Source organism: Scylla paramamosain, unplaced genomic scaffold (genome assembly GCF_035594125.1).
Source record: "Scylla paramamosain isolate STU-SP2022 unplaced genomic scaffold, ASM3559412v1 Contig81, whole genome shotgun sequence".
NCBI classification, from domain to species: Eukaryota; Metazoa; Arthropoda; class Malacostraca; order Decapoda; family Portunidae; genus Scylla; species Scylla paramamosain.
The window spans coordinates 367,785-390,000 of record NW_026973746.1 but is presented as its reverse complement, the minus strand read 5'-3'; the positions used below and the strand labels follow the sequence as shown (position 1 = coordinate 390,000).

General features: G+C 40.2%; 1 protein-coding gene across 9 annotated transcripts in view; it reads right to left on the bottom strand.

The window, feature by feature from the left end:
* The window catches only part of LOC135098786 (uncharacterized), a 26,024-nt gene extending 5,166 nt beyond the window's left edge, over positions 1-20,858 (bottom strand). For 2 of the 9 annotated variants that reach the window (XR_010267375.1, XM_064001184.1), the window contains exons 1-8: positions 20,164-20,854; positions 18,540-18,712; positions 15,585-15,670; positions 12,307-12,471; positions 10,388-10,549; positions 9,685-9,902; positions 4,452-4,581; positions 3,157-3,221 (exon numbers count right to left, since the gene is read on the bottom strand). Coding sequence is in view for 1 of the 9 variants with exons in the window: in XM_064001184.1 (XP_063857254.1) it covers positions 3,157-3,221; positions 4,452-4,559 (173 nt within the window). In the remaining 8 variants the exon portion in view is untranslated. Of the gene's footprint in view, positions 1-3,156; positions 3,222-4,451; positions 4,582-9,060; positions 9,198-9,684; positions 9,903-10,387; positions 10,550-12,270; positions 12,472-15,584; positions 15,671-18,539; positions 18,713-20,163 lie in introns of those variants that run through there. The other 7 variants (XR_010267376.1, XR_010267378.1, XR_010267379.1 and 4 more) reach the window with 7 other exon arrangements.
* Positions 20,859-22,216: the final 1,358 nt, after the last annotated feature.

Here is a 22,216-nt window from a genome sequence, read left to right as displayed (position 1 = left end):
GTTTAGGTCATTGGAGAATAATAAGAAGAGCAGTGGTGGCTCGTGACTGTTACTGATTGGGGGGCTGTCTCACATTCAAATAAAATCTTAAATGCTTTTATTGTTATTGTTTAACATACCATTGATTGATAGATTATAAAGATAGATAGATAATTATTTAATTCTTTAGGTCTTATCCTAACAGTAAATGCTTGACTTCCTTAGTGCTGGCTTAGGCTATTTGAAAAGGAAGTCCATTCTCCTGTTCCTGTTTTGTGCAAACAGATCAATAACTTTTTCATTTAAACCTGGCATATTATTCATAGAAATCTTCTCTATTGAAATCATGGCAAGTGCGAGTTCTTTCAATGCAGAAACCATCTTTGCTTCTTGCGCCATTTTGCAAAATACTGCTAGGCCTACATGGGAAAAGAAAAAAAACTATTTTATATGATGTTTCTGTGATTTTACACCATCTATGATAATCAAGATTGAGCACAAGCCATCACTGATTAATAATATTTTAAAATCATCCCTGACAAATTGAAAAACACGATTGAAAATAAGACCGACGCAAGAACACTCACAGTGTGTGAGTGTGGACGCAGTCCACACTCGCCATTCCACCCGGGAAGGCTCCCCCATTTCTCCCCGCTTTCGTATCATTAAATAGTAAATAATTTCCGTACTTCCTCATTGTTTTGCAGTATTTTTTTTTCATATAAACATGTGAGAATTGGTGTTTTCATGTGAATGATAGTCAAACATAAATAAATTAACATTATTTTCGTGAATCCTAGAAATCCACTGGGGGGGATGCAGTCTCGCAGTCCCTATTGATGAGCCGCCACTGAAGAAGAGAGTGGGTAACAGGACAGAACCCTGAGGAACACCACTGTTAATAGATTTAAGGGAAGAACAGTGACCATCTACCAAAGCAGCAATAGAATGGTCAGAATGGAAACTTGAGATGAAGTTACAGAGAGAAGGATAGAAGCTGTAGGAGGGGATAATTTGGAAATCAAAGCTTTGTGCCAAACTCTATTAAAAGCTTTTGATATGTCCAAGGCAACAACAAAAGTCTCTCCAAAATCTTTAAAAGAGGATGACCAAAACTCAGTAAGGAAAGCCAGAAGATCACCAGGAGAGTGGCCTTGATGGAACCCATACTGGCGATCAGATAGAAGGTTGTGAAGTGAAAGATATTTAAAAATCTTCCTGTTGAGGATTGATTCAAAAACTTTAAATAGGCAGGAAATTAAAGCAATAGGATGGTAGTTTGAGGGATTTGAAGTCACCCTTTTTAGGAACAGGCTGAATGTAGGCAAACTTCCAGCAAGAAGGAAAGGTAGATGTTGACAGACAGAAATGAAAGAGTTTGACTAAGCAAGGTGCAAGCACAGAGGCACAGTTTCGGAGAACAATATGAGGGACCCCATCAGGTCCATAAGCCTTCTGAGGGTTTAGGCCAGCAAGGGCATGGAAAACATCATTGTGAAGAATTTTAATAAGTAGCATGAAGTAGTCAGAGAGTGGAGGAGAGGGAGGAACAAGCCATGAATCATCCAAGGCAGAGTTTTAAGCAAAGGTTTGAGTGAAGAGTTCAGGTTTAGAGATAGATGTGATAGCAGTGGTGCCATCTGGTTGATATAAAGGAGGAAAAGAAGGAGAGGCAAAGTTATTGAAGATGTTTTTGGCTAGGTGCCAGAAGTCACAAGGGGAGTTAGATCTTGAAAGATTTTGACACTTTCTATTAATGAAGTAGTTTTTGGCTAGTTGAAGAACAGACTTAGCATGGTTCCGGGCAGAAATATAATGTGAATGAGATTCTGGTGATGGAAGGCTCAAGTACCTTTTGTAGGCTACCTCTCTGTCATGTATAGCACAAGAACAAGCTGTGTTAAACCAAGGTTTGGAAGGTAAAGAGTGAGGAATGTACATCTCCATGCCAGACACTATTACCTCTGTTATGTACTCTGCACACAGAGACAGGTCTCTGACACGGAAGCAGTAGTCATTCCAAGGAAAATCAGCAAAATACCTCCTCAGGTCCCTGTAGCTAGCTGAGACAAAATGCTAGAGGCACTTCTACTTATGGGGATGCTGAGGAGGGATTGGAGTGATAGGACAAGATACAGATATGAGATTGTGATTGGAGGAGCCCAACAGAGAAGAGAGGGTGACAGCATAATCAGAAGGTTTAGAGATTAGGAAAAGGTTAATAATGTTGGGCGTATCTCCAAAACAGTTAGGATTATGAGTAGAATGTTGCACCAATTGCTCTAGGTCGTGGAGGATACCAAAGTTGAAGGCTAGTTCACCAGGATGGTCAGTGAAGGGAGATGAAAAGGAAAGCCAAAGCTGGTGGTGAACATTGAAATCTCCAAGAATGGAGACCTCCACAAAAGGGAAGAGTCAGAATGTGCTCCACTTTGAAAGTAGTCAAAGAATTTCTTATAGTCAGAGGAGTTAAGTGAGAGCTATACAGCACAAATACATTTAGTTTGAGAGTGACTCTGTAGTCGTAGCCAGATGGTGGAAAACTTGGAAGATTCAAGAGCATGGGCAAGAGAGCAGGTTAAGTTGTTGCACACATAAATGCAACATCCAGCTTTGGATTGAAAATGAGGATAGAGAAAGTAGGAGAGAACAGAAATGGGGCTAATGTCAGTTACCTTAGACACCTGTGTTTCAGTGAGGAAAAGAAAATGAGGTTTAGTAGAGGAGAGATGGTGTTTTACAGACTGAAAATTAAATCCAAGACTGCGAATGTTGCAGGAGTTAATGAAGAAAAAGTTGAGGGAGGTGTCAAGACACTTATGGTCGATACCAGAAGAGCAGTCTGATCTGGGGACATTTGTGGTCCCCTCCCCCGATGGTGACTCTGAGGCTGGTGTAGGAGTCGCCATGACAATTGAGTGAAGAGTGTGTGTGTAATTAGGTGCTTGTAGTTTTGTATGAAGGAAGAAAGTTGTTTTTAGAGGGCAGGCTGTGACTGCTCCCTTGTGTTGTGAGACACTAAGGGAAACATTCAGTGAGGTCACAGCTGCATTTAATGATAAGTTCACAGCACCCCATCATCCAGTGCTTTAGACCTCACTGGGAGTAATTATCATTTTGGCAGGTGCCTGCTGCCTCCTCCTTGTAACATTCTCTTCTGTTTCTTACTTGGCATACCTCTGGATAACCTCAAAGTGTCCCTCAGCAGTCTTTGCCAGCAGTTTGCCCACAAATGTCTGGCCCTGAGGAGGAGAGAGAAGAGGCTCAGGAAAAAAATACAGTACAGATGCAATTTCTCTCAACTTCTGTGCTTTCTTATGGAAGGATAACAGAGAAGGTATGATTTTACTCCATTCATCTATCTACTTATCTATATACCAGGCCACCAACCCCAGACAAAGCACCACTCACTCACACACACATCACTCACACTCTTAGGCCCATTGGTCTCTGGTGGGAAGGAACAGTGTTGTGGACCTCCCTACAGCACCCTAGTAACTGTACTTACAAGACTCTGCTATGGTTATGGTCTTCACAGAAGATAGTAACACAATTCCTCTCATAAATTTTATGAGTCGTGTGGATGGTCTGGCACCAGCGTGGCAGTACATACATGCCCTGGCCTCACCTTAGGCCAACTAAGTACTGACTCGTTATCCAGTAATTACTATCCCACTCCCTCCCCTCCCACCACTTAGGGGTAACATGCCACACATCTGAAAAAAAGTCTCCAAAAATCATGCACACACAAAAAAAACAGATACAGTATATGAAAAACAGCAAAACATAAGGAGTACCACAAGGTGTAATCTTAAGCCTGAGTGTAAACAAGCTATGTCTCAGACACACAGCTCAAACTTTGGCAGATTATTGCCAAAGTGCTGGATGATTTTTCAGTGTGCACAGACCAATGTTGCTTTTTGCACACATTTTCATTAAAAAAAGTTAATTACAGTCCCTTAATTAACTTAGTAATTTCACCTTGAAAGCCTCACCATCAAACATTAAGCCAGAATTTTTGTAAACAAACTGAATGAATGTATCATGATAACAGAAATAATACTGTTTTATTACTTCATGCATGTATGCAAAAAATAAACTTGACTCGATTATTCCTGTCTACCCCACCTTTAAAGTCTTGCCATCCAAGCACTGGGCCAGAGTCCTTGTCAACAAACTGAATGCCTCTTGATAACAGAATTACGTAATAGTTTTATTACGCTATCCAAAAAAAATTTAACTTGATTTTGTCATCTCCTCACCTTCAATGCCTTGCCATCAAACTACAATCCAGAATCTTTGTCAACAAACTGAACAATAACAGAAATTATATTGTTTTATTACTCTATAAAAAAAAAAAAATCATTCCTGTCTGTCTCCTCACTTCCTCACATCATGTTAACAAAGATTATATCATTTTATTACTCTTTATATGCAACATTTAAGTCAATCATGCCTGTCTGTCTCCTCACCTTGAAAGCCAGGCCATTAAGCACCAAGCCAGAGCCCTTGTCAACAAAGTGAACAGTGATGGCAGTGGGCTGTCTGGCCTGCACTATGCTGGGCTGCTGCAGGACCATTGCTGCACTCGTCTGTGTCAAGCTGAGGGGAGGCCAAAAGAAGACCAACTATTACATCACTTATGCACTGAGGGGAGACCAAAAGAAGACCAGTTATTAGATTACTTATGTGCTGAAGAGAGACCAAAAGAAGACCAACTATTAGATCACTTATGTGACTCCAATAGTAATTGTATCTTGGTAAAGCTGAGATCCTTTTCTCTCCTTTTTTGGCACGTCAGACTTGTATTTCCCTCAGTATCCTGTCAGGCTAATCCCTAGAGACACCATTAATGTACCCTGATTAAGTTAAATTTAAAAGAGATAGGAAGGAATTGGTTTTTAAATAGTGGTGGATGAATGGAATGGACTCAGAGAGAGAGAGAGAGAGAGAGAGAGAGAGAGAGAGAGAGAGAGAGAGAGAGAGAGAGAGAGAGAGAGAGAGAGAGAGAGAGAGAGAGAGAGAGAGAGAGAGAGAGAGAGAGAGAGAGAGAGAGAGAGAGAGAGAGAGAGAGAGAGAGAGAGAGAGAGAGAGAGAGAGAGAGAGAGAGAAATTATTGGTGCATCTTTGAGTCCTTTCATGGGAACCCAAAAGGCCTGAAGGTTTACTAAACACACACACACACACACACACACACACACACACACACACACACACACACACACACACACACACACACACACACACACACACACACACACGCTAAAAATCCAGCCCTCTACGTCGCTGAGAGCTGCCCTAGTAGAAATACAGAGTCTGAGAGTTCACACTGGCTCTACTTGTTGCTGTCCCATCTCCAAAAGTGTTTTGCAGAAAGCAGTTAAATTGTTATAATGAGCAGTGAAGAGGGGACTTCTTCGGTCCCCACTATCATGTTTACCCCAACGGGGATCGTCCTGAAGGGAAGACAGAGAGACTTCTCAGGATTTGGGAAAGAGAACTGAAGGGTCGGGAAAGCAATGATGAGAAGGAAAATTATCACAGTGGAAACTGAAATGAAGGAAATGAAGGATAGACTTGAGAAGATGGAAAAGATGGTTGAGACTTTGATCACCAAGAAGGGGGTGTGGAAAGGTGCATACGACGATCTACATAAAAAAACAAACGTTATATGAAAAAAAAGCAATGGAATATGAAGGGAAAGTGGAAGAGTTAAACGTAAAACAGGAAAATTGGAAGAAAGAACAAGAGGAAGAAAAGACTGATTTTAGGGAAATTGTGGAGGAACAAACAAAGGCTAACAGAAAAAGTTGTTCAAGTTATAAAACAGAAAGAAAACTTGGTGAGAGAAACTGAGGATAAGAAAAAAAACTTGTGGTATTCGGTCTGAAGGAAGAGTATACACCTCAGTGGACTGAAAGAGAAAAGAAGGAAAAGATATGTGTGGAAAAATTAGTGGGGACATTACAAGAAGAAAAAGAGCTCACTGGAGAGATCGAAGAAATTAAAAGAGGAGAAACCGGACATCATGGGAATTGTTGAAATTAAATTGGCAAGTGAAGGGATATATCAAATATTGGTGAAGGAAAATATAACCTCTGGATGAGAAATAGAAAAAAATAAACAGGGAGGAGGTGTGATGCTTCTAATTAGGAAGGATTTATTAGTGGAATCTGTCACATATGGGGTGGAGGAGGCAGAAGTATTGAAAATAAACTTAAGACAGAATACTGTAAGATACTGTAACATTGTGGTGACTTATGTTCTCCCCTATTCCAACTCTTGGAGAGAGGATGAATAAAACAAAATGCTTGAGGACACAAGGACACATTTGGCAGAGTCATTTGAGGAAAATGATGATATACTCCTGATGGGGGACTTTAACTGTAAAGAGATATCTAGGGAGAATTGGACCACGGAAGGCAGTGAGCCATCATGGGGGGAACAAGCTACTAGACCTGGCTATTGAAAATTTCCTGACACAATGGGTTACAGATGACACAAGATTTAGATGAAATGAAGCACCTTCAAGGCTCGATCTAATTTCCACCAAGAAACAAGAAATAGTAGAAGACCTTAAATACATAAACCCAATAGGAAAAAGTGATCATGTGCTGATTCAGTTCACAGCTATGGATAATAACCTCGGTATAAGAAAAGAGGACCACAGAAGAGAATGGCTAAACTACAGCAAGACTAACTTTGGACAACTTAGGAAGTATTTCAGTGAAGTGAATTGGAACATAGGAAAAGTGGACAGCTTTCCTGGACATTCATAATAAGGGAGTAGAGAAATGGGTACCCAAAAGATCAACAGAGAACCTTTTCAAAAAGGATTGGTACAACAGATGTGCAACAGCTAGATTGGAGAGAAAAAGCATGGAACAAGTGGAAGAAAAACAGGAGACTGGACCTGTGGAACAATTATATAAGGAAGAGGAACGAATATGTCAAAACTCACAGAGATGAGCAGAAAAATTTGGAAAGGAATGTTGTGGAGAAATGTAAAGACCAACCAAAATTATTTTATAAATTCATTAATGGAAAATTAAAGAATAAAGATGAAATAAGCACAGTAAAAGCTGGAGAAGAGACAGTGGATAACCCAGAAGAGGTAGCTGAAGTGTTTAACAGATACTTCCACTCTGTGTCTGCTAAGGAAAATGATTTCAGAGATGAGAGGACAGCATTAGAAAAAGGGACCAACCTAAAGGAGATTAAAACATCAGTAGATGAAGTAAAGAATATGTTGGAAGACCTGGATGTAAGGAAAGCAATGGGTCCTGATGGTGTCTCCAGTTGGATTTTTAAAGAGTGTAGCTCACAATTAGTCTCAGCGTTGCACAATATAATTAGCACCACCCTGGTAAAAGGTAGAGTACTCATAGATTGGAAATGGGCGGATATTACCCCAATTCACAAGACTGGAAGCAAAGAAGATCCATTAAATTATAGACCTGTACTGTTCACAAGTGTGGTGGTGAAGATTTGTGAAAAGATTATCAAGAACAGATGGGTGAAATACCTAGAAGACAACAAGGTGATAACAGAGAAACAGTTTGGTTTCAGAAAAGGAAGATCTTGTGTTACAAATCTGATAAGTTTCTACTCAAGAGTAATAGATATAGTGCCAGGGAGAGATGGATGGGCCGACTGCATATACTTAGATCTGAGAAAAGCATTCCATAAAGTTCCACACAGAAGACTAATGTGGAAATTGGAAAAACTGAGGACTCGGTGGATCACTGTTAAAGTGGATGACTGACTTTTTGACAAACAGAGAAATGAGGACAGCAATTAAAGGCAGCAGGTTGAACTGGAGAATGGTAACAAGTGGAGTCCAACAAGGTTCAGTACTTGCACATATTTTGTTCACAGTTTATGTAAACGATGTGACAGAAGGTGTAGAAAGTTACATGAACCTTTTCACTCATGGTGCTAAGATTATGAGGAAAGTAACAAATGAAGAGGATTGCAATGCTTTAAATCAGGACTTAATTAAGATTAATGAAGGGTTAATGAGGTGGAACATGGAGTTTAATGCTAAAAAATGTAGTGTGATGAGGTTTGGAAAAAGTGCGAAAAGACCAATTGGCAACTATTACTTAGGGAATGAGGAAATCTCTATAAGATCAGAAGAAAAAGACCTAGGAGTAATTATTACTGATAATTTATCATTTCGGGAATCACATAAACAAAAATTATAGGAGAAACATATAAACTGCTGAAAAACATCAAGATAGCATTCTCCTATACTGATGAAGATATGATAAAAAAAAAATGATAACAACAATGATATGTCCGAGATTGGAGTACACAGCATCAGTGTGGTCGAAGTTTGAAAAAGGATACAAGAAAGTTAGAAAGAATTCAGAGAGCTGCAACTAAAATCCCTGCAAGCTTAAGAGAGTATAGTTATGAGGAAAGGTTGAAGAGATTGGGCCTGACTACACTAGAAAAAAAGAGGGAGAGAGGTGATTTGATAGCTATATATAAAATACTGGAAAGAATGGAAAAGTTGGACAGAGAAGACCTCTTGATACCAGATACGAGAGACACAAGAGGACATGGAAGGAGACTGAAAAGGAGTATTTGCAGAAAAGACATCAAGAAACATAGCTTCCCACACAGAAGTATAACAGTGTGGAATGAACTTAAGGATGAGACTGTGTGTGCAAAGGACAATTCATAAATTTAAAGAAAATCTAAATAAAAATCGATATGGAGATGGGACGGCACGAGCCTAGTGTGGCTCGTCCTGTATTTCACAACTAGGTAAATACAACTAGGTAAACACACACACACACACACACACACACACACACACACACACACACACACACACACACACACATATACACACACACACACACATACACACACACACACACACACACACATACACACAAGGACTGAATGAATACAGAGGTGGGATAAGGAATGTAGCCCAGCCCCTGTATATCACAAGTAAAAAAACAAAGGTGAGAGAGGCAAGAAATGTACATAAACTGATGGATGAATAAAGGAGACAGAACCAGAGGTGTGTAGCTTAGTCCCTGTATACTACAACTACACACACACCTCTGTATCCAGCACAGTAAAGGACAGCTGCATTTCAAACACTGTGTACTGCACCACACTGCTGGACACACCACTCAGCACCAATGCACTGGATGGCTTGGCATACTCAGTCACTGCCAGGCTCTCCTTGATCTTCTCCTTGATCTCACCTGCACATTTTCTTCACTAAATTTAATCTGTCATTTGCTATTTCCTGTAAGGATCTGACTGCATACAATGTACACAAAAATGTATCACTTAATGCTACGCAGCACCACGCGAGTACGTAGCGAGCCAAGGAGGGGAGGAAGGAGGCGGAGGCACACCCAGGCAAGCAGCTCCCGCAACTCACAACTTAGCTACACATTAATTTCTCACAAAATAAAACAAAACACAGCATATGTGTATGGGGTATTTTCAACTTAGAATTACTTGAACTATCATACCTAGTGTACCTAAACTTGCAGGACACCCTGTAAAAAACTAAGAAAAACACAACAATCTACTGCTAAAACACAGGGCATTACAAGCTTAATTCCTATACAGTTATTTCCAATAGTCAGGATAAAGTCAGGTTACACTGGTTTAGGCAACATAAGACTAGATTCACATGCATACACGTGCAGGCACACTATATGTACACACCAGCATATGTGAGGAACTGGTACAGCCTGTCCTGGGAGTCCACGTACATTCCTATCTTGGTCACTTCAGACGCGCCTCTTCCAGTAACGCAGACAGTGGCATTCATGGGGCCGACCAGCTTACCCTTGGAGCGACAAGTAACCTTCTCCCTTGTCAGCGTGTCACAGAGCTCCAGGTTGTCGTCCACTATATCACAGGGGACGCCTCCAACAAAGGCCCTGTTATGAGAGTTAAGGATGTGAGGTAAGGCTACAGCTTGAAATGTGCATTCCCCAATATTCCAGTGCCTTTTCTTTATTAACAGGCTCTAATAGTGTTTGGAGCTCCCCTGACTGGAGTGGTAATTTAAAAGGCTTTAGTGGATGTTATCAGGGTTTTCAAGGGCATTTACATGATTCAAGTAATGGTTTAATAAGGTTAGTAATAGGTTAACAGACTTTAATGGATGTTACCAGGGTTTTCAAGGGTGTTTTTATGATCAAGTAATGGTTTAATAATGCTAGTGACAGTTTAACAAGTTTCAGTGGATGTTGTCAGGGTTTGCAAGTATGTCTCTGTGATTCAAGTAAAAGGGTTAATGATACTTTAACAGGTTTTAGCGGACATTGTTATGGTTTGCAAGGGTGTTTTCATGATTCCAGTAACAGATTAAGGAAGGACAGTGACTAATACTAAACTAAAAACTCCAAAACACAACACATACTTGGTAAGAACACTCCCACTCTTAGCTTCATTGGAGACAAAATCAGTGGTCAAGCTTGCAGTGTTTGCTGTTGTGGAAACTGCCATGAAGATCGAAAAGAGAGCCTGGCAATGACCAATGAGGAGCTACTGTCTCAATGGTAGGTGACCTTGCCCAGCCATACTAGGGAGAGAGTGACACAATGCAGGAGATAAGAAAAACATGTAGAACTGGGAGAGAAAGGGAGGAGGAGATGTGTATGAGTGCAATACATGCTCTGGGTGTAAGGGGATGACCTCTAATGAATGGGAGAAGGGAATGGTGCTGGAGAGAGAGAGAGAGAGAGAGAGAGAGAGAGAGAGAGAGGAGAGAGAGAGAGAGAGAGAGAGAGAGAGAGAGAGAGAGAGAGAGAGAGAGAGAGATGAGAGAGAGAGATGAGAGAGATGAGAGAGAGAGAGAGAGAGAGAGAGAGAGAGAGAGAGAGAAGAGAGAGAGAGAGAGAGAGAGAGAGAGAGAGAGAGAGAGAGAGAGAGAGAGAGAGAGAGAGAGAGAGAGAGATGAGAGGAGGAAGAGAAGAGATACGTGGGGAGACGAATGCTGAGAGAGAAAGAGATGAGAGAAGGAAAGAGTTGGTGTACAAATCTGGCTGTTGTAGCTGCCCAAGCTGAATAAAGAGATACAAGTTAATGGTATTTTCAAAGGACACATACCACTTAAAGTTCAAAGAAGGGATGGATGCTGGAGATTATTTTCATGTTTTACTATTTTTATTTTAGCTTAGTGAAATGAAATTACTACGGCTTATTTGAATGAAGGAAAAATGTCTCTGGAAGGGCTTGTGTCAGTGAGTAAATGATTCACACACACACACACACACACACACACACACACACACACACACACACACACACACACACACACACACACACACACACACCACACACACACACACACGGACTTAATCACTTTATATAGCTAAAATATACATGTGACACAAATGTACAGGTAATGATTCTCTCTCTCTCTCTCTCTCTCTCTCTCTCTCTCTCTCCTCTCTCTCTCTCTCTCTCTCGCTCTCCCAAGCTACCAATACAGAGTGTGAGGGGTCTGGCACACAACACCCCATCCACACACACAACAAATGCTGTACACTTGGGGAGCCTTGGAGTCTGCACTGCACTGCCTGAGGTGAGAGAGAACAAGAATGACAGAAAAAATACTGGTTCATATTTACTGCAGTTCATTGCCATACACAGAAGTACAGTACAGATCAGCCTGGTTAGTGAGTGAATGTAGGTGGGTGCTGTTCATGGATATAATACTTGATATGTTGTTGCGGAGTCTCCTTATGCATTGTTGCCCCCTGTTTATCAGCTTCTGTGCATGTCTTTATTTATAATCTCTCTCTCTCTGTCTGTCTGTCTGTCTGTCTTAAAAACTCCAGTCAACTCCCAGTGCCTTCCCAAACTTCCCACTGCTTCCCCAAACTCCCCACTGCCTTCCCAAACTCTCCACTGACTTGCCAAACCCCCCATTGCCTTCCCAAACTCCCCACACCCTCCCCAAACTTCCCACTGTTTTCCAAGACTCTCCACTGCCTTCCCAAACTCCCCATTGCCTTCCCAAACTCCCTATTAGCTCCCCAAACTCCCCACTGCCTTCCAAGACTCTCCAGTAGAAGAAATAAATGAAAAGAATGTAAACATGAGTAGGTGCCAAGATTACAATTACTAGGGACACAAAAAGACAAAAAGAGAAAGAAGAGGTACTGTTTTATTATTGGTGGTGGTAGTGGTGGTGGTGGTGGTAGAGAATAAGAACAAAACATAGGAAATTGTGCTTTAGAAGTATATACACTTCCTACATTATTCACCATGTTGGCATAATAATCTTTTGGCACTCACCCACAAATTGTTATGACCCGCCAGCCAGCAACTCACCACAATTCACCCACTGGCGCAGGCAATCCTATCCTTGGTGGTCATGTAGGCAATCACTCTGCATTCAATCTCCTCCTCCTCATTCACCAAGAACACCTAATTGCCTTTTGAGGGATTGAAGTAGCTGAACTGCTCCTCACTGAAGCCTGCAGGGGAGATTGGGCCCTGGTGGTGGTGGTGGTGGTGGTGGTGGTAGACAAGAAGAAAAATAATAAATACTGATTTAGTGGTGATAGTGGTGGTGGTGGTAGTAACAGTGATAATAGTAGTAGTAGTAGTAGTAGTAGTAGTAGTAGTAGTAGTAGTAGTAGTAGTAGTAGTAGTTGTAGTAGTAGCAGTAGTTGCTGTGTTACTACCTACTACTAGAAGCAGTAGTAGTAGTAGTAGTAGTAGTAGTAGTAGTAGTAGTGGTAGTGGTAGTGGTAGTAGTAGTAGTAATAGTAATAGTAGTAGTAGTAGTAGTAGTAGTAGTAGTAGTAGTAGTAGTAGTAGTAGTAGTAGTAGTAGTAGTAGTAGTAGTAGTAGTAGTAGTAGTAGTAGTAGTAGTAGTAGTAGTAGTAGTAGAGTTGATGGTGTTGGTGGTGGTGGTGGTGGTAGTAGTAGTAGTAGTAGTAGTAGTAGTAGTAGTAGTAGTAGTAGTAGTAGTAGTAGTAGTAGTAGTGGTGGTGGTGGTGGTGGTGGTGGTGGTGGTGGTGGTGGTGGTGGTGGTGGTGGTGGTGGTGGTGGTGGTGGTGGTGGTAGTATTAGTATTATTATTATTATTATTATTAGTAGTAGTAGTAGTAGTAGTAGTAGTAGTAGTAGTAGCAGTAGCAGTAGTAGCAGTAGTACTAGTGGTAGTAGTAGTAGTAGTAGTAGTAGTAGTAGTAGTAGTAGTAGTAGTAGTAGTAGTAGTAGTAGTAACAGTAGTAGCAGTAGTAGTAGTATGACTCATGACATTTCCTTTACCATACCTAGGGCCAGTAGAGACAGGAAATCAGCATTTACCTAGCTATGTTTTACAGGAAAAGAGGTATGCTCGTGCTGTCCTGTCTCCATATCTATAAGCATCCAGCTTAACTTTAAATTCATGAATATTTGTTGCTTGTATCACCGTTTCATCTAAGTTGTTCCATATTTCTATGCTTCTATTTGGGAAACCATATTTCTTGATATCTCTTCTACTTGCTTTTTTCCTCAATTTTACTCCAAGTCCTCTTGTATCTCTTGAGTCCCACACAAATAAGTCTTCTTTGTCAACTTGATCCTTACCTATTAAAGCTCTGTATATAGCAATCAGGTTCCCTCTTTCTCTTCTCTTTTGTAATGATGGAAGCTTCAATCTCCTTAATCTTTCTTCATAGGTTAAATCTCTCAAACTTGGTACCAATTTGGTTGCAGTTCTTTGGATCCTTTCAATTTTCCTTATTTCCTTTTTATTATGGGGTGACCAAACAATTGTGGCATATTCCAAGTTTGGTTGAATCACATATTCCATCAACTTTCTCATCTCCTCTTCATCCATGTACACAAATGCCCCTTTCATCTTTTTTAATAACTCATAGGTTTCCCAAACTATTTTGTTTACATGTTTTTCAGGTGATAAATTATCTTATTGTAATTCTCAAATCTTTTTCTTGTTTGGTTTTCTTAATTTCCACTTCTCCCATGGTGTACGAACTTGTCAATCTTCTTTTGCTTCTTTCCTAATTCCATCACCTTGCATTTCTTTGCATTGAATTCCATTTCCCATTTCTTACTCCATTTATATATCTTATTTAGATCTTTCTGTAATATTTCACAATCCATATTGTTTTCCACTCTTTTCATTAATTTTGCATCATCTGCAAACAGACTTATATAACTGTCAACCTCATTCACTATATTGTTGACATGCACCAGAAACATTACAGGGGCTAAGACTGTCCCCTGTGGTACTCCACTTGTAACTCTATACCATTCTGATTTTTCTCCCTTTATTACTGTTCTCATTTCTCTGTCCCTCAAGTCTGTAATCCAATTCAGTGTGTTGCCTTGCAAACCCCTTATATTTTGAATTTTCTATACCAGTCTCTGGTGTGGTACCTTATCAAATGTTTTTTTTAGGTCTAAATAAAACAGTCTGTCCATCCCTCTCTCTCTTGAATTATATCAATCACTCTACCATAAAAGCTCACTAAATTTGTGACACAAGACCTTCCACTTCTGAAGCCAAACTGTCTGTCAGTCAATGTTTGTGTTTCTTCTAAATATTCTATCCATCTGTTTTTAACTATTCTTTCCACTATTTTTTGCCACTACACTTGTTAGGAACAGTTCTGTAATTCAATGGATCTTCTTTATTACCTCTTAAAAATGGGCACAATATTGGCTCTCTTCCATTCTAGAGGGAATTTTCCTTCCTTAAAAGAATATACTATGGTATTGTGTATACTCCCTGCCAGTTGTTCACAACATTCCTTAAGTATCCAGTTGGACACTCCATCCGGTCCTTGAGCCTTACTTGCATCCAAATCTTTCATTATGTTCTTAATTTCACTTACGTCCACCTGTATCTCTCTCATCACACTGTGTCTGTGCCATGCTCTTTCTCCTTCAAATTTGCTTTCTTTGGTGAATACTGACTGGAAGCACTTGTTCATTAATTCCGCTTGTAACCGTGTATCTTCAAATGTAACGTCATCTTCCCATTCACATGTCTGAAGAATAACTTTGGCTCATCTTTGCACTTGTTAACTATATCTTTCTCATAATTCCTTTCTTCTTCTCTCAGGATTCTGATATATTTGTTTCTTGCCTCCTTGAATTCTTTCCATTTCTCACTTCCTCCTTTTTCTACATCTATTCTATCCTCTTGTGTCCATGCATTCGTCTTTGGGGGTACCTAAGCCAGTGCAAAATCTCTTCTTCCTTCTCCCTTCCTTTTTGTTTGAATTATAATTACTTCTGCCATTCCTTCTCCCATTTCAACATCTTCTGTGTGTGTGTGTGTGTGTGTGTGTGTGTGTGTGTGTGTGTGTGTGTGTGTGTGTGTGTGTGTGTGTGTGTGTGTGTGTGTGTGTGTGTGTGTGTGTGTGTGTGTGTGTGTGTGTGTGTGTGTGTGTGTGTGAGAGAGAGAGAGAGAGAGAGAGAGAGAGAGAGAGAGAGAGAGAGAGAGAGAGAGAGAGAGAGAGAGAGAGAGAGAGAGAGAGAGAGAGAGAGAGAGAGAGAGAGAGAGAGAGAGAGAGAGAGAGAGAGAGAGAGAGAGAGAGAAAGGTGACAGGACACTAAGGCACAATATGCACAAAGCACACACTGACCTGACCCTCTGATGTGCAAAGTCATGCCGCCCCGTCACTCAGCACACTGGGGCTTCTGCCAGTAATGGATGCCCCCAAGGCTGTCCCTGAGAGGTCATAACAGGTCACATAAGAGGTGACATATAAGAAGTCATACAATTATGAGCAAATTTACAAGTTTATAGTAAAAATTTTCAGATGTTTTTAAGTGTGTGTGTGTGTGTGTGTGTGTGTGTGTGTGTGTGTGTGTGTGTGTGTGTGTGTGTGTGTGTGTGTGTGTGCATGTGTGTGTGTGTGTGTGTGTGTGTGTGTGTGTTTCCAGATTTCTGCAGTACTTTGCAGGAAACTGTTCTTCTTAATATCCTCCTACACACACCCTTCTTCTTCATCTTCTCATGCCCTCTCGTGCTTCTAAAATCTCTCACCACCAAATTACTCTGGTCCAGTTTTTCACAGTCCGACAAAATCCAATATAAGGCCATCAGATCACCTCTCTCTCTTCTCTCTTCCAAGGGTGGGTAGGTTTAGTTTTAGTCTCTCTTCATATGATAAGTCTGATAGGGTCAGAGGCAACTTTGTCGCTGCTCACTATATTCTTTCTAATTTCTTTATGTCCCTTTTAGTGCTGGGAGACCACATCGCTGCTGCATATTTCAAACTAGGTCTTATCATTGTCAGTTACATCCCTAATCATCTCTTCATCCAGATAGTTGAACGTCGTTCTTATGTTTCTAACCAGATTTTATGCTTCCCCTGTCTTTCTTCTTACATGTACCTCTGAGGACAACTTATCAATGACAGTAATTCCAAGGTCTTTCTCTTCACTCTTCGTTTTTATTTCCTCATTACCCAATTTATAACTGAAGACTGGCATCACACAACTATGCCCAAACTTCAACACTCCACATTTTTTTATGTTAAACTCCATTTTCCAAGTGTCACTCCAATCCCAAATCACATTCAGATCTCCCTGTAGAGCTTCACAATCCTCTGTCCTCTCCACTTTTCCCATCAATTTTCCCTCATCAGCAAATAGATTCATGTAGCTATTCATCCCTTCCATCACATCATTCACACAGGTAGCAAACATGACAGGTGGTAGTACTGAACCCTGGAGAACACCACTAATTACCTCTCTCCATGATGACTTTTTATCTTTGACCACTGTTCTCATTTCCCTTCCTCTCAGAAAGTCACTGATCCAATGTAGGAGTGCTCCTCTCAGCCCACCAGACATTTCTCATTTCCACAACAGTCTGCTGTGGGGCACCTTATCAAAATAAACACAATCTGCCCATCCTTCTCTTTCTTGTACCATATCTATGACTGGAGTAGAAACACCTTAAATTTGTTATACATGACCTTCCTTTCCTAAATCTGAATTGTCTGTCTGTTAATATTTCTCTTTTTTCCAGATATTCACTCCATCTTTGCTTCACTATTCTTTGGCACAATTTTGCCACTACACTTGTTAATGATGGTGGTCTATAATTAAGTGGTTCTTCTTTGCTTCCACTCTTATATATGGGGACTATACCTGCTTTTTTTTCCAATGTTGGGCACCACTCCTTCCCTTTTAATGAAGTTATGATGAGTTTGTAAATCATGTGTACAGGTTGATCTCTGCATTCCTTCACCACCCAATCAGACACTCCATCAGGTCCCTGTGCCTTCCTCACATCCAAGTCTTCCATAATTATTCTTACCTCATCCACTGTTACCTCAATCTCACTCACTCTTCTACTCTCACATCTGCTGTCACCAGTCTACCAAATGTTCCCTCTCCAATGAAGACACTGAAAGAAGTCATTCAAAACCTCTGCAATTTGTGCTTCTTCTTCAACATGTTTACCATTTATTTTCAGTTTGTTGAACCCATTCTTATTCTTCATTTTACCATTCTATAGAACATTCTTGGTTCATCCTTACATATGTCTATAATATCTTTTCATGAATTCTTTATTTCTTCCCTCCTTAGAGTGTTCATTTCTCTCCCTTTTATATGTTGACTCCACTCACACTCACTTACATACTGCTCATCTACCCTCCCTCCCTCCTTGTCTTCCTCCTCCTCCCTTTCTGCTATCTCTCCCATAACTCCTCTGCTTTTCCTTCCTTCTCCCTTGTCTCCATATCTCCACTTACCTCTTTCTCTTTCTCTTCTCTCTCCCTAACCCAGCCTCTCTCTCTCTCTCTCTCTCTCTCTCTCTCTCTCTCTCTCTCTCTCTCTCTCTCTCTCTCTCTCTCTCTCCCACACACACACACACACACACACACACACACACACACACACACACACACACACACACACCTTTTTTCCATCTGGTTTCTTCTGCAACATGAAAACCACATCCTTCTGATATTAGTACTTAATTCTCCTCAGAGCCACCACCACCACCACCACCACCACCACTGCCACAACCACTATCATTATTTTCACCTTTATCTTTACTCAGGTGGTGTTGTTGTGGTCTCCAGGGGCATTTTCATGACTGACAATGCAAGGATTTTGCAAGAGAGAAAGAAAATGCCCCATGAGAATTTTGGTGATCATCTGTATGGCCTTTGAAAATGTTTTTTTATGAGAAAGCAAAGCATTAAGAATACAAACAAGATAGAATTAAGCTAACACAGGAAGCTGGTAAGTTAGTTTGTTGTATACTAAATGCAAGGTCTTGTTTCTGGAAAGTTGTGCTTCAGGTTCAAACCAGTGACTGTCAAGATTAACACATCTTCCTCATAAAACTTTCCCTACAGTGCAGTATACTATGATAGACACAAACACATACAAAAATAAATATTACTACTACTACTTTTCTCCTGTAAGAAGGCCACTGGCCAGGGGCAACAAAAATTTTGAATAAAAAAAGAAAAAAAAAAAGCCATTTTACTACTACTCCAGTAGTAGTAAAACTATATAGACTACAGACAAATGAGTAGTAAATACAACATTAAATCAATCCTTTAGGACCAAACCTAGGCATGTTAATACATCACTGGAATTCTGTCTGCTGCTAATCCCATCATACAGAATCCATTAGCTATTTGTGGTGGGTTCCCACGGCAGAGGCTTCACGCAGCAGCAACACCACCACACGAGTAGCAGGCACACGCACCACACTCAGCCAGGAATGCACTTTCCAAAGCAACTGTGGATAATGAATAAAGAAAAAATAATAATTAGCCTTGAATTGATTTTCCAGAGCACCTGTGAACAGAGAAGAAATGAATAGAATAGTAAATACTTCACAATAGTAAATGTGGCTACATTTCAACATATTTTTTACCTGGCTGGTCTCACAAGAGAGAACCCCTTCAGGGCCAGTTCAGGGTCAGCTCACCAGCACTATCAAAATGACACCAAAGTCTGTACATGCTTATCTAACTGCCTGGCAAGTGTGCCATCAGCCCAAGACAAATAATAAATCTGACTAGCAGCACAGCGTATATGTCACCAGCAAGAATCAAACAGATGTACACCTGAGAAGTTGGACAAACTGTACCTAAAACCATCAACAGAATTAGATTCAGGCACACTGTTAGCAAGAAAATTCCAGATTCTCATCACTCTGAGAAAAATGTGTGCCTGGCATCACAACAACTATAAGGAATGCTGACAGAAGTGGCTGAGATGAACAGGTCTGCTGCATTAACTGTATGGACGGCCTCTAGTGCTGACAGCAGTGGCCGAGGTGTACAAGTCTGTTGCATTAACTGTATGGATGGTCTCTAGTGCTGACAGTAGTGGCTGAGATGGACAAGTCTGTTGCATTAACTGTATGGATGGTCTCTAGTGCTGATAGAAGTAGCTGAGATGAACAAGTCTGTTGCATTAACTGTATGGATGGCCTCTAGTGCTGACACAAGGGGGCTGAGATGAACAGTGATTGGGGAGAGTCCATGAAAATATCTTCCAAATTTAATAATAAGATCAACCCATAATAGTTTCTCCCTTTGAGTGAATAAAAGTTCAAGGCCTTGAAATGCTGAACGGAAGACATGTTCTCAAATCCTTGAATTCTTTTCGCCCACTGTCTCTTACCTGACTCCAATAGTCTGAGGTGAGAGACACAATCAGTATTCCTGGCAGCAGAATAAGCATGACAGGCTTGAGAGAAACCACAGATGACATTTACTAGCCAATACCATCCCAGCCACCATCTAACTCACACCTAGCACAAGGAGGGATCTCAGAAGTAGCAGAGAGAGAGAGAGAGAGAGAGAGAGAGAGAGAGAGAGAGAGAGAGAGAGAGAGAGAGAGAGAGAGAGAGAGAGAGAGCAACAAAGAAAAGTTAATTACCAAACAAGACACAATACAAATTATACTCAGTAGAAAGAAGAATGAAAAATACCAAATTATATATATGTGGAAAATAATTATTGCTAACCAAACTGTCCCGCCCAAATCTGAACCCATGACATGCACTCACTGCAAAGCACGATCAGGAAGGAATAAGCGTGGCCACCTCACCTCCCTTCAAACTGCCACACCAGTATCAGAAGCCTCCAGCACAGCAGTGTTGCAACAAGGGACACCCGCCTGTTCACCTCCCTCCCGGCACACACCGTGACATGAAGGGCGTGAATACCAAACACTTACAGAGGAAGCTGGACAAATTCCTGGTCACAATCCCCGCACTGTCAGGAAGCGAACACAACACTGGCCAAGGTTGTCTCTGTCACTGGACTTTCTTTCAAGACAAGCAGTTTTGTTGCTTTACGAATGGCGCCACACTTGTTAGGCGTGTCCGATAATCTGGTACATGTAACAGTGCATGTTCCACTTGAGTTTGGTTGCGTGACACGCAGCACAAGTCACACCTCCGATGTCACACCGCCTGTCGCCGCCTGCCGCTGCTGGTGTCATCTTCCTAGCTGTCTGCTCTTTGTTTACAAATGAAAGCCGAATTGCTGTGAACACTTTAAAGATCTGTTTCAATCCTATATTTGACTAATCTTTTAACCAAGTCTTCAGCCATGTTCCTCTTCCTCTCTAGGGCTGCAATGATGCCCCTGCATCATCATTTTTATGCTCTGGGGGCTTCCTGTGAGCCAACCACAGGCTTGGTGGCTGCCCTGCCTCCTTCAGGAAGGCACAAGTGAGGCGGGTGACTGCAGGCTGTAGTGAGGGGTGTACGCCCCCCTCGCCAGCTGGGTCAGCAGGTCAAAGGTGTTGACGCCCAGGGCCAGCAGCGGAGACTGTTGGGCTGGCACCTGGCTGGCCAATGGCCTTGTAGTGGCCAGCAACTGAATATATCTCGCTGGGAAACACTTAAAACACTTTATTACGTTTACCTATAAATTCACACTTAATTATGATTCCATAGAGAAAGACTGGCAGACATCACATATATAAATATAGTTTTTTTGGTCATGAACTTAAATCTATAATATTCTAAATACACATATATAAAACATATACAGTTTAAATGCAATGAAGAATATATATATATATATATATATATATATATATATATATATATATATATATATATATATATATATATATATATATATATATATATATATATATATATATATATATATATATATATATACACAAATAATAGAAATATAAACTTCCATGTGTAAATATTATATATACATAGTAACAGTAATAGTAATAATGATAATAATAATAATAATAATAATAATAATAATAATAATAATAATAATAATAATAATAATAATAATAATAATAATAATAATAATAATAATAACAATGACAATAATAATAATAATAGTAATAATAAAAATAATAATAATAATAATAATAATAATAATAATAATGATAATAATAATAATAATAATAATAATAATAATAATAATAATAATAATAATAATAATAATAATAATAATAATAACATGGACAGAGAGTAAAGGTAATTACAATAATAAAAGGAATATTGAAGATTAATAATAATAATAGTGCATAAAAAGAGTAATTGGAGGGTAAATGCTTCTTAGATATATAATAATAATTGTGGGTAAAAAGTATAATTAGAGGATGAGTACATCTATCAATACATCTATCAACAATACATCTATCAGCAATACATCTATCAAGTCACTGCTGCATCACCAACACTACATCTATCAAGTCACTGCTGCATCACCAACACTACATCTATCAAGTCACTGCTGCATCACCAACACTACATCTATCAAGTCACTGCTGCATCACCAACACTACATCTATCAAGTCACTGCTGCATCACCAACACTACATCTATCAAGTCACTGCTGCATCACCAACACTACATCTATCAAGTCACTGCTGCATCACCAACACTACATCTATCAAGTCACTGCTGCATCACCAACACTACATCTATCAAGTCACTGCTGCATCACCAACACTACATCTATCAAGTCACTGCTGCATCACCAACACTACATCTATCAAGTCACTGCTGCATCACCAACACTACATCTATCAAGTCACTGCTGCATCACCAACACTACATCTATCAAGTCAGTGCTGCATCACCAACACTACATCAATCATTAGAAGCTACACCATCACATACACTGGTCATCACACGCCAGGCTGACAAAAAAAATGAGAAGCAACACCTAATCCAGTATACACCAAATAAAACACTTCACTACCACCTACACTCGTCATCACATGCAAGGCTGACAACACACAC